At 37.0% G+C, this 16,884-nt stretch overlaps 1 protein-coding gene across 1 annotated transcript in view; it reads left to right on the plus strand.

Annotated features, from left to right (window-relative positions):
- Nucleotides 1-9,640, plus strand: part of LOC145769435 (uncharacterized) — a 42,849-nt gene extending 33,209 nt beyond the window's left edge. The window contains exons 15-17 of the mRNA XM_082581077.1: nucleotides 4,553-4,657; nucleotides 7,971-8,111; nucleotides 8,504-9,640. Coding sequence (XP_082437203.1) covers nucleotides 4,553-4,657; nucleotides 7,971-8,111; nucleotides 8,504-8,544 — 287 coding nt within the window. The 3' untranslated portion in view covers nucleotides 8,545-9,640. The remainder of the gene's footprint in view (nucleotides 1-4,552; nucleotides 4,658-7,970; nucleotides 8,112-8,503) is intronic.
- The last annotated feature ends 7,244 nt before the right edge of the window (nucleotides 9,641-16,884 follow it).

Raw genomic sequence — 16,884 nt, forward strand, 5'->3', positions numbered from 1 at the left:
ATGTGGTTTAGTTGTATTGCAATGGCTTAATATCTGATTTTAACATTTTGTCTCCCAGGAATTATTGTTCAATCACATTCACTTGACATTTTCACGTTTCTTGGAACCATCTTAACAACGGTTTTTAAACGTTTTTAGTTGCGACATCTCTGTTAAAGGTTGCTAGACTTGCCACGTACCCAGCGATAGGAATTTCAGTAATTTTGATTTGTTTGCTTGTATCTCCAGCCTTTAGTTGCCACGCATGGAAGTGAAATAGAACAGCGCTATGTATTTTCTCAATCAATGTTAATTGTTACAATTTTGTAATAATCAGCTCGAATGCACATGTCAGGGGTCCCAGGGGATAATAATATCTGTAAGTGTTTCATTGTATCAATTGTGTTTAGATACGAAACGAAATCATTCTGTGACACCCTTGGAAAATTGAAATAACGCACGAGTGCGTCGTGGTGTAGGCCTACTGTTTGAGAACTTAAATCAAATATAGTTATTACTATCTAAACCTTTGACAGCCTGTTTCACCTAAAAGAGGATCATCAGAAGGTCCTTATTCAAATAGAATGCTTATAGAAGGTCCTTATTCTATTTGAATAAGGACCTTCTGATGATCCTCCTTTAGATGAAACAGGCTGTCAAGGGTTTAGATCAGTGGTTCCAAACTTTTTCAGCTTGTGGCACACTAAAATAATTATAAAGCGCTCGCGCACACTTACGTAAATTTTGAAGCTATTTTCTGAAAATTAGAATGAAAACCGATTTTCTGACGATTTTTCATCTCAAACACTTTATTTCAATAAATTTGTTGAAAATTTTTTTATTTCTATGCGCACAGTACACATGGCTATTATCTTGTAAAATATTTTGGCTCTGTGATTTTCATAGCTCCCGTTATTAGCGATTAATTAGCACGGGGTTAAGATAACATGTGACGTACTTTCCGCGTACGTAAACAGCTCGTATTAAGATAGGGTTAAGTCGCATATGCATGTCTGCATGCCTTACTTTAAATATTTATACAGTTCTTTTCCAAAATTCCAAAAAGATTCGCGGCACACTCGAGAATCTGTAGCGGCACACAGTTTGGGAATCACTGGTTTACATAGTAATAACTATATTTGATTTAATTCGCTCTGCTTTGCTTTTTGCTGGGCATTGAGCACTTTTTTTTAGTATTCGTAGTTTTCATTGTTTGAGAACTTATAAGAATATAAACATTAACTAAACGATCCAGGCAGTGAGGTTGCCTGCAGACTTTGAATCAATGTAAAAATAATGGATTTTTGCTGTCTGGGCAGGCAACATTTGTGGCAACAGCTGTCGTGTGGTTAAGCTCGTAATTTCTTGTGGCTGTTGTCACATCACATCAAAGCTTGCGAGTTATGTCATTCTCAACATTACGCTACGTTAGTAAAAAAACGTTCTTGTTTGTTTGATAAATTTAACTTCGTTTATTTCGGATTTGGTTTGTTTCATTAGCAAGAAATATCAGTAAGAACCACCTAAAACTGACAGTTTACTTCGTAAAAGAGAACGTTAATTTGTTTTGTTTGCAACGAAGAAAAGATGCACCAGCATGTGCTTGCTGGCATCGGATTATTGTTGAGATGAATGTCAGGTTTTGCTGATTGATAGTTTGTTGAAAAACGCGGATTATATGCGTTGTTTTGGTTTTTTTTAATTCTTACTTTATATTTAGTTTCTCTGTTGATCCCAAAAGCAGTTTGGTAACTGGCTACGCAGCAAAATACAATCCGTCTACTTTGTGGTAATAATAGATAGAATAAAGCTTTGGTAGAGAGTTTGCTTTTTTGAACCATATAGAAATAAAACATATTAACTTTAGCGGGTTTAGCATACTTTATTTCATACAAAATATAACATAATTAAAATAAAATAAACTCAAACATTTTGGACACGTACGTGTGTCCTCATCAGGAATTAAATCTGCAATACTGTGTCGAAAACGTTTGAGTTTATTTTATTTCAATTATGTTATATTTTGTATGAAATAAAGTATGCTAAACCCGCTAAAGTTACTATGTTTTATTTCTCTATTAGATAGAAAATGAAGATGATTTCAACTTGAATTCAAGCATTGAGTGTTAAAAACATAAGGTTCTTGTTACACAAAGCCTTCAGTATTAACGAGAGTAGGATGGCCAGCTTCTTTCTCTCAACCGCCTTTCCTTCAGCGCCTCTTCTTTCAACTTACCATATGATTGGAAACAAGGGCCTTATCATTGACAAATATGAAACATATAAGCAAATTTTCTTGAAGTGTTTTCTAATAGCTTAAAGTCTTAGAACTTTAAAGACGTTATGACTACATTAGATATTTGAAATGTAAGGTCTGGAAAAATTTGTGTGGCCGAAATAATACTGTACATACATAATCCATAATGTACAGCATGATAATTGCGAGCTAAAGTCATTTCTATGCTGCCTAAAGAAAATTTTTACTGATAGCAATAAATTACAAAGTAGTGTTTGTATTCAGCGATTTTTTTTGCAAACGTATTGAATTCAAACCCAAAAAGCGAGCGTTAATGTTTTTAGAAGGATATCTTGGCTTTTTACTTGAGTAGTTAATTTTTGGTGCAAGGATAATCTAGGAGCTCACTGTAACAATATCATGTCCATTTAATGCAGTGGTCACCAAACTACGGCCCGCGAACTGATTTCATCCGGCCCGCCACGTGCTGCGGAAGTAACAGCTGCACTACAAAGGAAAAAAGTTACCAAACTTTTTGTAAAGGACTGACGTTGCTGTTGAGCTACACGCAACCTGCTAATGATTTTTCCATATTGTTTCTTCTTATGTTTCTTTTATCATTAGGCCACCACAAATGGGGACAGCCTAGGCCAAATTTGGAAAGATGTAATGTTTTTTCAAGAGTACGATGCCCTGTAGTGTATTACAGCAGGGGATAACTTTTCCAGCAACCTTTCGATTTTCATCACAACTTTTCTATTCCACCTGTGACTTTGTTATTTATTGCGTTCAATTCAAGTCAATGGAAATTCTAAATAGTTGTATATCTTTTCGTAATTTGCATTCGGCCCGCAGCTGTTAATCTCGCAGCAATCCGGCCCTCAGAGAAAAAAGTTTGGTGACCCCTGATTTAATGGATTTACATTATCGAATAGACCTTGACAGTTATGAAGTCACACTTAGCAAAAAACGTCACAATCATTTCAGTTTGTTTTGGTATATCCGGTTTAATGCCAAGTTCAGTGCCATCCACCGCAACCACATTAAAGAAATTCATCTTTGGGTTTATTTAACGAAGTGGTTCATCTGAATGGCTTCAATTATAGAGGGTGCTTCAAACTTCATTTCATTAATTTAGTTTATGAAATCAAGTTTCAAATTCTTTTATGTACAATTTTGTTCACTGACTGCTTCCTTAAAATATCCCTAGGACTCTTGAAAGCACAAAGATGTCAAAATGTTTCTTTTTAAAAGAAACTTCTTTGTCCTGGTTTCGTTTTCGCTTGACAAAATCATCATCTTTTCCTTTTGCGAATTAATTATTTTCAATTCTGGTATTTACCACGATGATATTTTGAAAATCTTTTTCATTTTTATTTATATTCTTTTTGAAGAACATTCTTTCGTTTGAACAGAAACAAGATTGTTCAACATGTTTCTTTGATTGCTTTGCAAGTCATGTCACTGGAGCTACGTGGTGGGATAGGGAACATTTTTTGCTTAACACTCGATAGGTCACCAGTTCGACACCGTTCAAGAGCATGCGGTTGTGTCTTTCGTAGGACACTTAAAGGTATGCTTGAAGGTGGACACGAAGATTGGCTTTTTTGCCTTCCGTCTATTCAATCCAAATCTTCAACCATAAGGCACGCCCAAGAAAAAGAACAAATATTTATCTATGGGTCGATCCAACAGATATTATTATTTGACGAGTTAGATGTGAGAGCGTTTACGAAGCGCGAGCTAATGAAACAATTCGATTTCGACAGCGACCTCCAGTGAACAGGAATAAATTCTTTCACAAAACTATTTAAGCATAAACAGCTTAAACATCTACCAATTCAGTTTTTTTTACGTTAACTCAGCGTCTGTGAACGTTAAATGGTTAACCCAATGTAGAAAGGACTGATTTGCATTGGAGCATGCTGGACCGTGACAGTGCTTATCCTTTGTGAACTGTTTCAAATTGTCAAAGATATTTGATATTTGAGTCTTAGTGTTAATAAAGCGTATCTAATGGTGTCTGTGGTTATTTCTGTTTGACAGATTGCAAAATCAAACTTCTTCTTCTGTCATGCTTCTGCAAGCGTCTACTGCCCCTTGTACTAAAAATGTCACATTTCTGTATTTTCGTTTGCGAGAGATACGTTGTTGGAATTATGTCAGTTTGTTTACTATGTCAATGGGCCACAGACACAACAGTCCAAACGAACGATTTTGTACGAACGGCAAATGACAAAGAAGTTTGGAAGCACATGATCGCCAACGTCTGTATCAGATCAGGCACATAATCATCATCATGTCAATTTACCAGGATCATATTTGTGTTTCTCGCAGATACAAAAAATACCTTGGAGAAGAGCTTGCTGCAGGGAAACTTCAGACCTACTCAGGAGTACAACAGCCGTTCTGTGGTCATTTTCATAGATTATGACATACATGGTGAGAAATTGTGACATATTAAACATTGATTATGAATTTGCAATCATTATGATGATTGTGAAAAAATTATTTGAATTAATTTTAAGATATTAATGTCTACCCTTTGAAGTACGTGTTAATTTGAAGAGGAGATATTATTTATGGTCTCTGTTAAGGAAGGACCTTTAGTGCAAACTAACACACGTTAAAATTATTTGGATTTAAACCAGTCAATTCATAGAGTTCACGACGTGACACATCTTCTTTTCCACCATACTATACTTCCAAGTTTGATCAACTAATTACGTGGATCCCTTGTGGACTTTACGACCATTCAAGGTTAAAAAGTGTCACAAACCCCCTCTTTTTTAATTTGATTGTGATGATTGGTTGATTTAAATCAGTTGTGCCAGGACAGAGCCCTTTGAATTTCTTTGCATTGAGTTGATTGAGAGTCAAAACATGACAAAAAATGCAAGCAAATAAACTGAACTTGCTTCCGCGATTGTTTGTAGGTTAACTGCTGGCAAGGTTGTAGTACAGTATTTTGGTATAAATACCTAAAACGAAAAACTAGGCTTCATAAAGCTGCTGTATTGTGCTCAATAAAGTGGATAAATTGTTAAAATTTACATTTTTTTCAAAATGGTAATCTTGGTTGATTAATCATTTTACTATTTAAAAGATAAACAATAATCATCAAAATAAGCATAAGTATCCAAGCAGATGTAGTGTAGTGTATAGCCTACAAGCAATATCTAAGCAGATGTAGTGTAAGCTAAAACTTCAATTGCTAAGGCAACAGGGATCAGTTGTCAGTAGATGTAACAGAAAATATATTTCGCACTTGCTAGTGCATCGTCAGTAGCCTACTTGAACTGACGAACTGTTCAATCTGAACTGACGATGCACTAGCAAGTGCGAAATATATTTTCTGTTACATCTACTGACAACTGATCCCTGTTGCCTTAGCAATTGAGGGTTTAGCTTTCTAGATATGGAACAGGGATCGTTTCAGAACAAGACTAGGTCAGAAAGCGAGGCAGACTCCGACTCAGCTCAGCAGCAGCCTAGAGCAGTTAGCTACAGATGTAGTGTATGTGTAGTGTATCCTTATCGAAACAAAATGTATGTGAGTATTTTGTGTAAAATACTTGTCATAAATAACACACCTAGCAATTAAATCAGCTTACATCAGCAGCAAATCACAGGCGCAGCATTAGTTAGTTCCCAGCGGCTTGACAAGTTCACTGTTCTTTATTCTTGGAATGACAAATCGTGATTTCAAAGCTAGTTATTTTATTTTTTTCTTACATTAACAGCAAGTATGCATAATCTAACGCAGCGGTTCTTAAACTGGGGGGCGCGAAAGGTTTACAAGGGGGGCGCGAGCGTTGTCAAACTATGTGACTAAACGCATGTGACTAAACGTCGCGTAATGAAATTTTGGGGTCGTAATGAAATAATTTAATTTAGTCTAGTGCCGGTAGGTTGTAGTCTTGCCATGATGTCAATTGACCGCAACCGTCGGTACGAAATGTCGAACGATAAAATATAACCAATCGTAACAATTGATGCTACGCTATCATTGCTGTAACGTGCTGACCAAAAGTAACTTTACCGCTCGCAGTATGATTTCAAAGTAGCCTAGCAACTAGTTTCTGAAGGAACCTAGACTAAGTTTGAAGCAGTTAGTAGTTACTGTACAAGATTAATTGAGTATGGATCAGTGGTTAGGTTCCGTAGATTCATGTAGTAACAATGTTAATTAATTTGTAATAAAAGTTTATCTACGGAAAACCTGAAAGCCTCCAAATTAAAAAGGGATATTAACGTGGATGTCCCCATAATAGGGTCGCATAGAAATATATTTTTCAAAATGGGGTCGCAGAACAAAAAAGTTTGAGAAGTCCTGGTATAAGGTAACGGTAGCCTGTCATCGAAGTAGCCTATAATTAACTTTTCGATTTTGTTAATTTTAGCATTGATTTAAATATTAAATTTTAGTAAGTACTCGAAATATATTGACATAAAAATGAAAGGAAAAAGGAGAAAATATGATGAACAGTATCTGAAGTATGGCTTTATAGATGCCACAGCGAATGGTGAAGTCGTACCACAATGTGTGATGTGTTTTGAAAATCTGAGCAACGATGCATTGCGACCATGTGGTTTGAAGTGTCATCTTGAGACAAAACACCCTGGTCATAAAGATAAACCTTTGGCTTTTTTTTCAAAGCAAGAAAGACTCATTTAAAAAAATGAAAACTGCGAGTAGCGAGTGCTTTCGCAAATCGTCATCTGCGGAAGTAGTAGTACAAGGAGTGGGTAGCGTGGCGATACCCACACTTCTTCCGTTTTCGTCCACTTATCTGTGCAAAAGTGGCTTTTCTACACTTTTGAACATAAAAACAAAACATCGAAACAAACTTATTGATTGTGAAGCCGATCTGAGGTGTGCATTATCAGCTACAAAGCCTCGAATTAAACTTTTGGTTTCCGAAAAACAATTACATCCCTCACATTGATGAAAGCTAAATCTAAATTCCTGCAGTCATTACACTGTAATGTTTGCTAATTTTGTAGTTTGGTGGGGCGCAAGTTTGGATGGCACGTCAAAGGGGGGCGCGGCTCAAAAAGTTTAAGAACCCCTGATCTAACGCACCACCTTCTCGTAACCGAAGTAGCTTTATCTCAGTCTTATCTTTTTCTTCCATTTCCAATGTCACTGACACAGAGCAAAGTAATCGTATAAAGATAAGACAAGTTCTGACATTTGGCATGTCTGTTGATTTGCATAGCTTGACGCAGCCAAGTGGCGGTCTTCCAGGTAACAAAATCTGTCCATTAATTTATATCTGCAGACATTGAATCAATGTATAAAGGACAAATTTTGCTGGTAAATATGTGGCATCGAATTCCATATGATGACGTGGTGGCCGAGTGGTAAGAGTTACCGACTGATCCACGAAAGATCATGTGTTCGACACCCAACCTAAGCAGCTAGCATTTTTGGTAAAGGTTTACTGATATGGAGACTTTCTTTCTTATCTTCTAAATTGTACACGTGTTAACAGACAAATAATTCAAGTTTTTTAAATCTTTCACTATTTGTTTTAATACATTTCTTATAAACTATCACTACCTGTAATTGCGGACACTTGATTCACCACATTTTGTATAAGTAGGGTTTTTACGGGGCTTTAGAATAAGCAAAACCCTACAAGCTTATTACACATTTCATGTGGTTCACGTTACAAGTAGCCTACAGCCAATTATTACTTTTTGTTTAAATTTGAGGTTTATTCACGAAATGAATCATGTTTCGTTGCAGTGGTTGCTGCTGAAACGAATATTGTAGCGATTGTGCTTTGGACGCTAGGTGGCCTACTTGTGTTTGCAGCCGTACTCACTCTTATGATATGCTGCAAAACCAAAGGGGACAAAAACAAGAAATCCACTGTTTACAGACAAGGTGAACGTCAGGTTGTTTAAACTTTTCAACGACAAAGTTTTTATTTCAAATGTCTCTTGACTTCGAACATCTGTAAACCTTAAAATTTATTAGTTATTTCACCAACGACTTGTTTTAGCCTGATGCTGCGGGTTCGCTGTGGTGGTAGCGGTTTGTCACCAGCTTTGGGTACACAGTTTCCTAGTTCTGTGCAATGACAAGTGTGTTGGAGTTAGAGTAGGCTATCGTTGTACTGTATTTTTATGCATTTTTCTTCGACTTCGACTTGAGGCTGCTGCCATGCTACTCAAAGCGAAGCACAATCTATGATACATTTAACAGTTTGTAGGCATAAGTTCAACTTTGAATACGAAACTTGTCCATTTTAACCGAACATGAGCCATTCCTTACAGTTGGAACGAAGCCACCACATAGTGCAGTGGAGTCCATTTGATGCCTGTATGAAGAAGCACTCTTAGAAATTGAACAATGACGCGCAATGACGTGCTAATAAAGTGACGTCATTACTAGGACAGTTTCTTCAATAAAGCCAAGTTTTTCTCAATAAGCTTGTAAGGAATAGGTTTGGTGAAAAGTCTGCACTGAAGCTTTTGGTTCCAGATTCTCAGTTCAAGTTATCAAGAAAATGCATTTTCTGAAATTACTGTAATTATTGCTCAAATGCAAAAGTTTTAATGCATTTAAAACCCTTTAAAGCACATAGGCAATTGAGACAATTTTTTTACAACGCAAATGGTATTTTATATGTCGGAAAGTATAATTCCAAGCGCGGGAAAAAAGTGTTTCCGATTAAATAAAAAAATTAACTAAATGAAACCTTAAATATTTGCCAAAAAGTTATCTACTGTATCTTTAAAAAGATTGTCAAAAAGTATTGCTTGAAGATTAATCACGTAATGTATGTATTTTCGCATTCGTCATTTCGCTTCAAAGTGTTGCCAAAAGAATTGGATGCAACCAAATAGGCCTACTTCTTATTAAAATTAAATAAAGAATTTTCAATGATTCAAATCAGAAGATCTCATATGGACGACTTACAAATTTTCTTGGATATGAGTATCAACCGTTTTGCACATGAACATCACTAACTTATCCATGATAGGCCGATTGAATCTTAATTAGAAGGGAAGTCATAACGACATGACTCAGTCATTGAGTTATGTCGTGTAACAGCAGCACCTGGCCGACGTTCTGCAAGCCGCCGGTTAGGCTCCCACCGAGAGCACACTGTTGTGTCTTAACAAGATGCTTTATGACATGGCAACACACAGACGCTTTTCATTTTCACTCACGTCATCAAAATCCTAATTAGAAAGGTAGTAACTACCTTTTTATGGATTCTGTCCTAAAGAGACTATAATGTCATGTATAATCAAGTCTCGTATATTTAGGTATTGCATTATAACCTATCGATCTTATACGTAATTGATTATATAAACAGTATAAGGGTCGAATGCACCAACAGTGATTAACTTAAACAATGATTAAAGTTAATCATTGATTAACTAAACAGTGATTAAAGTTAATTCGTTGTTGGTATGCACCAACAAAATTTTGTGCATGATTAGTTGATCAATGATTTAATCAGACTGTTGATGGTTTTTGCTGAGTCATAACTCTAGCAATGAGTATTTCTTTGATTTGTTATGAGATTCAGTACACTAGTACAGTTCAGTGGTAGAAAAAGGTACCTACATACATTGTTTGTTCATGGCAATGGCAAAAAGCGTTACATTTGCTGATTAATTATTTGGTAGAAATGTAAGCTGGACCGGTATTCACGAATTTGCTCGAAATGATATCTGCTGTAATATGTGAGCCAGGTACTAAGCAGCCTGGTTTTAACTACTAAACTTGGTGTGCCGTAACTTTCACTACATTGCAGAAGCAGCCTGTTTAGCAGATGCAGTAAGGCTACAAGGTTGTTCATCAGAAATTTGAAAGTGAATCTTTGAGACAATTCCACTTAGAACAGTGTTTTCTAACCGGGGGTAGGAGAGGTGTTATGACCAGTCTAATATCAAGAAACCATTTCTCATGCTTTTTATTCTCAAGTTGTGAAAGGGCATTTCAAGTGTCAGCGACAGTTGTGCAAGGTCGCTTTGCAAGTTGCTTTGCTTTTCAAAGCTTTGGTGGCCCAGATTTTTGCTTGGTACCGGGCCCGAAATGTTCTCTCAATGGCCCTGATAGAAACCGTCGCATTTTGAAAGAGGTTTATCTTGTTTTTGACCATTTTGCGCTCGAAATACGCAGAATGAACTAACTTTAATGTAATTTTTTCAAAATTAAAATTCTCTGAGGGAGGCCTCCAGCCCTCCACCTGTTACTGGGGTTGCCTAAGTCAACACACTGGAGGGGGTCCACCTGCATGGATCAACTCCTTGCTGTTTAAACTCCTGGCAATGCCCTACAAGACTACGGGGTGCTAAACTGTCCAGACCAGTTTACAGTAGTGCTGAGGCTTTGTTAAAAACAACATGTTTTATTTTACGCTCATTGCGACAACATACAGTACACTGCGATTACACATGCAACACAGCAGACGACTGGAAACAGCAAAAGAACCATACAGTTATCGAGCAGATGCTCTCACCACTCAGGCGGCTAGATGTTAAGGTGGAGGTAATGGAATGCTTTTTATCAAGAAACAACTGCCAACTAGAAATTTATTTTCATAAACATTGGGCTAAGGTAAATTTTTCTGAAATGATTTGACTATATTATATTACTGTTTTGTATTTCAGTGTAGAACAAATATTTCACAATTTTTTCTTGACTGTTAAATTTAATTCATTTATAAATTGTCAAAACAACGATAGCAAAGTTTTTTTCCACACGAAGAAGATCTGTTTCTCACTTGCATTGCAACATATCGCAATATTATTGAATCCAAGAAGACTGATGGTGTTACCACACACAACAAAAATGATGCCTGGCGGGAACTCACAAAAGATTTTAATGGTGCCTCAACCTTCGCAGTTAGAGAAGAGGGTACGCTTCAAAGGTTGTGGACAAACATGAAGGCCCAAGCGAAAAAAAGGGTCTCTTTGGCCCGCCAAGAAAGCTTCACCACTGGCAGTGGTCCACCCCAAAAGAGTAATGACACCGAAAAAGAAAATTTGAATTAGCTGAACAACTGATACAGGCACAAATCGAGCAATGTAAAAAATAACAAATTTGAGCTTTGCTACTCTGTTTAAGTATTTATGTGATAACTAGGGCGATTTTTTGTATCCAAAGTTACTTTTTTATAGTTGTACCAATTAACAAAAGAAATGTATAATATAACCAAAATTTCATGGTTGTGTGGGGTCAATGTTTAAGATGTTATAAAGTTACCAAAAGTCACTTTTTGTATTTTTAGATTACTTTTCATTTGTTAGGTCACTTTATTTTGCATACTTTTTTGCCTAATTTCCCTATTTGTATATCTTTTATTGCTACTGGAGAGATGAATTTACATTTTATGTAATGCCCAGACTTTTAATATATCTTCTACTATGGTATGGATTTTAGGCATGCACGAGCCCATGTTTGTTCGCATCACGTGTATTACCGAAAACTCGTTAATAAATTTTTGCGATCAAACAAATAGTGTTAACTATATTTAACCAATTGTTTTCCCTGCAACAGCTAAAGTGTTTGTTTTTTCCTACTGTTTTCCCTGCAACAGCTAAGTTGTATAAAGTGTTCGATTGACAGAAACTTCTTCCAAGAGTATGTAAAACATTACATTGTGTAATTTGAATGTATAATTCTGATTTGAGTACAAATTGAAACTAATTTAGATGCTTTTTTACGTGGAATTGCTGCCATTTCTTTCGCTTTCTTGTTTTCGTTGAATAAAGTTACTTTTTGGTGACTTTTTTGCAAAATTGAAGTCATTTTGGTTACAAAAAATCGCCCTAGTGATAACATTTTGTATATGTACAATTGAATGGTTGTAACTTTTTGCTGTTCGTAATTGTTATTCATACAGAACAATTAAGAAATAAACACACCAGATAGCTGTAGCCATGGTTTCATACCTTTATTAAAACAGACAGAAAAAACTAGTACCTCAGAATACTACCCTGCCAGCAAATCAACCACTATTTACATTGATTCAACGTCTGTACACGTTGAATCAATGTAAAAAAAATGATTTTCTGGCTGAGTATTTACTCACAGATCCCTCATCAGGTGTACAATGAAAGAAAACAGTAACCGGCTCATTTACAGCACTGGGTGAAAATCAATTGATGACGTTAAAAATATTACTTCAGTTTAAAAATATTGAGAACCCATGTCCTCCTGGTGACAAGATTGGTGTATGAGTTCCAAGACCGGATTACTTTAGAAGTATTGAGTGATAATTTGCCTTCTCATTGCATTTCCACCAACTGTGGACATGGGTTGCTGTTGGCTCCTTATGCTGGAGTTGGCATGAGATGAAGATTCTTCAAAATCCACAAATTCACCATGGTGAACAGCAAAATTATGCAAACAAGCAGTTGCGACTATTATGGGAAGGGTGTTGTCCAGTTTAGTTCAGAGAGGAATTCGCAAGCAGCGATACCTTTGCTTCCAAACTTCCCTTTGTGAGGTCTTCAGCATCAAGTTCAGCACAATCCATTACATTCACTGCATCAACCATGTTGTTATTACTATTTTGTATCTAATTGTACACACTGGTACACATGAATTCCATACATGTAATGAAAATACAAAGTGATAGGTGTGAATGGTCACTGTGATTAGGTAAACATAGATGACAAGCAAAAGGGTTAGGAATGGACAATGTAGTATGAGTATCAAGTATGTATGTTGTACAACAACTCCTACCATAAAAATAGTTCTATATGTCATGAAATGCCAAAATTGTATGTATGTTCAAACAGCTTGTCAAACAATTTTGGATAGGCCTGGGACAATGTATTCTGAGACATCCCTAGAAAGGGGTGTAAAAATAGTATCTATGTTGTACAACAACTCCTACCATAGAAATAGTTCTATAACATATCATTGAATGCTAAAATATGCACAGTCACATGTATGTAGTATATATATCAAATATAGTTATTACGGTATCATACTCTCTAAAACCTCTACAGCCTGTTTCACCCTAAAAGAAGGATCAGCAGAAAGTCCTTACTCAAAAACAGCTTGTTAAACAATTTGTTATAGGCCTGGGACAGTGCATTGCAGGTATAAAGCCACACCAAGCCATCAGTAACAGCGCATATGCTACAATCAGGGGCGCCGGTAAGCTACTGCACATATTACAATATAACAATTTCTGCTATTCACTTTTAGCCTAATTATAATCTTTCATTTTTGCCTCAAAATAATATTTACAACACAAAATTCTGCAACACAGTAGGTACGTAACCATCATTATAAAAAAACATGATGCCTTTCTTTGTATACCGGACACTTGTTCATTACTCAACAGTGAGCTGATAGATGAGCATTATTGCTATATCTTATCTTAAAACTTTCAAAAGAATTGGCCTTTCAGCAACAAAAATGCCTTTTTTCATAATCCTGCACCCCCTAGTCGAAAATTGTTCCGGCACCCCTTGCTACAATAGCCAAATTTTGGTAATCAACCCATAACCTCAACTATTTTATATACAATTATAAATCAGTTGCTGTCCATGAAAAGTGAAGAACCTTTACAATTACATTTTGGTCATTCTAATCCTATCACACATCACACCTTCCATAGTTCAAAAGGTGCAGCCTGATGTTGCAATTACCAAGAACTAATACAATACCAGTACTACAAACCTTTGCTGGAAAGTTAATCAAGCTTTAAACCTACTCTGGAGCTGTATTAACTCTGTTACTTAACTTGCTAGTTAATCAGAGTTTAATCATGGTTTAAATAGCCCTTGGTGTTGGTGCATACCAAAGTCTCACTTAATTGTAGTTTAATTTAAGATTAAGTTAAATACAGTTTAATCACTGTTGGTGCATTCGACCCTAAGTCATTTGCTCATAAGGGCAAATACCGGTCAACTTGTAATGCATACTTGAGATATAGAGATGCCCGATGCTTGAGTTTAAAAATAGCTAACAAAACTAGATTTGAAACTTCAATAGGCAATCCACCATTCCTAATGCAAAGGATTCTTATGGTTATACTTATATTCTTATGACATAGGCCTACTAACAGCGCATTCAAAGTAGGCTAAACAGGTGACAGTTTCATCATAATTTAGAAACAATTGATAAAAAGTGTTTGTCTTTGAATAGTTTGCGCTAATGAATAATCAAAGTAGTTGATATTAGGCTAATTAGCCTAAGCTGACAATTGTGCAACAATTAAGTAGCCTATGTGACAAAACAACGCTTGAAAACAAAACATCACAGATCATTTCTATGGATGACAAATTTGTCTATTGGACTCTTCGGAAAAGTGATAAGTTGACCACCCTATTGTTTTTGCAAGGCCAGGGCATTTCATGGTATAGCCTACACACAGTAGCGACAAAAGTGTCCAAGAAGTACTTTTGGACTAGGGAACATTTTAGGAGGCCTAAAAACGAAGAAAACACCGCGTATCCTCGGAGTTTTATTTCTTAGAGGCCTCTTGTTTGAAGAGGCTCAGGGCTTCTTGTCCGTACCGGACCCAATTTGTTCTCTCAACGGCACTGGTTGGTTGGTTTTGAATCTTTATCCTCGGACTGACAAAGCCTTGATAAGTTATTCCTGGTAGTTTCGCATACTTGTAGAGGCTCTTGACGCAGGGCCGGTTACCGAGATTGGCAGAGTGAAGTTTTCCGATTGTTGAAGTGTTGTTGCCGGGGAATTATTCCATTCACTAGGTACCGCTGAATGGAGAGCAGTCCTGAAGTGCGTTGCTCAAGCGCACACCCCGAGAGTCGAACCAGTGTTGCGTGATCTTGAGCCGGCGCGTAACCACTGAGCTAACGGAGCAGACACTGAGTACAAAGCACGTGGTTGCTGGGGAACCAATAGCCTAATGTTTTTCCATTGAAAAAGAAACTGGACCACAGAGTCTTAGATGCATAAAACGTATCAGCGCATCATCATTTTCTTGCTCCATCTCCAACTTCAATATAACACTGCATGCCGTAGGCGTAACTACATGACTGAACAAAAATTACCATGTTTTTACTGTATTTTCTAATTAGCCTTTATTTATGCTTAACATGGTAGGCTAGTATGGGGCATCATTGCTGACAAACTTCATGCTAAATGTCGTTTGACTATTTAGTTCAAAGAACTAAAAACCTCTAGCCTACTTGCCGGTTTGAACCTTCCTTCTAGACTGGGCATAGGATTTTTTTTTATGTTATAATTATCCTGCATTGCGGTAAAGCAGACTTGAGCGCTATGCGTCGGTGTATGTCTTCCGACCATGGGCGCCGATCCCTATAGCACAGTGGGGACATGTCCCCACCATCTTTTTACATGTCCCCACCCAGTGGCATACGCAGGATTTTCTCAAGGGGGGGGGGCCATTGAGAGTAGCGTAGCCAGGAATTTTGAAAGGGGGGGTTTTGACGACAGGCGGGCGAAGCCCGACGGCGTTTTCGCTTAAGACGACACCCAGCGGCGGGGGTCTGGGGGGCCTCCCCCAGAAAATTTTGAAAATTACTTTGAATTTGGTGCATTCTAAGAGCATTTTCAACAAAAACGTGGGTATGAATATTCCTGTAAAATGGCGCTGTCAGGTGGCATAGCAAAAGGATAAGATCATGTTTTCTTCGGCATTTTTTGGAAATAAAGCTAAGTCTCTAAGTTTTCTTGTTGTTAATTCCTGGCTGAGATGTTTGAATGTTTGGTATTGGCAAACTCGCTCTTTTAATGCAGTTTTGTTTAAAATTAGGCAAGTTTTTTTTTAGACTGAAAGCATCATTCCCAAGCATAAAGAGACTGAAAGCATCATTCTCAATATTGTAACGTAACACGCGTGCCAAAGTGGAGTTGTAACCCCCCCCCCCCCATGTATTTCGTATTGGCTTAGTCTATAAAAAAACATTGTTACAGTAGCCTAATTGCTTTGACAGAGCAATGCAAAACATATTAAATGCCTTAATCTACGTCGTTAACTACAAACAAATTTTAAGGAGGGGGTGGGGGCCATGGCCCAATGGCCCCCCCCTGCGTACGCCACTGTCCCCACCATTTTTTTACATTATTTTTGCAACGTAAAAGGGAAAATATTACCCGAATGTCACAATTGTATCAGTCAGACGTTTAAAATATATTGAAAGGAGGGGACAACATTTTTGTTTTATGCGAGGAAGCCCCAACCGTAGTAGAAATGTTTTATTAGGCGGAGAAACCCTGGTGTAAATTGCAAATTGTGTTTGTTTTGGTTACGCCAGGGCCACACAGTGCAGAGTTTTAGAATTACTTAAAAAGAGTCGTACAAGCATGTAGTGCAGTAAGTTTAGCTTGTGTTACTTTTGTATAAGAAAAAAGCTATTTTTTCAGTTGTTATTACATTGAGGTTAAGAACTGCTGAAACGTCTTTGCCGGTTTGGCAAAAAATTGTATAGGCTATAGGCCAAATCAGCAGTTGGAAGGCTGGCAGGCAGCTTTTTTTCAATTGAAAAAACTTTTACCCTACCCAATTTTTAAAAGACTTGTCACGTTCCAAATCGTCTTCAGTATGGACATGGCCATGGTCAACCTCCTAAACTTCAAACACCATAGACTATCGATCGGTCTGAGTTTTTGCAGTCATTGACAGCTCGCAGCAAAATCTTACTGACTATTTCAAGTCGACCTATCTTGAGCACTACGAAATTCTACA

Source organism: Aplidium turbinatum, chromosome 4 (assembly GCF_918807975.1).
Source record: "Aplidium turbinatum chromosome 4, kaAplTurb1.1, whole genome shotgun sequence".
Taxonomy (NCBI): Eukaryota; Metazoa; Chordata; class Ascidiacea; order Aplousobranchia; family Polyclinidae; genus Aplidium; species Aplidium turbinatum.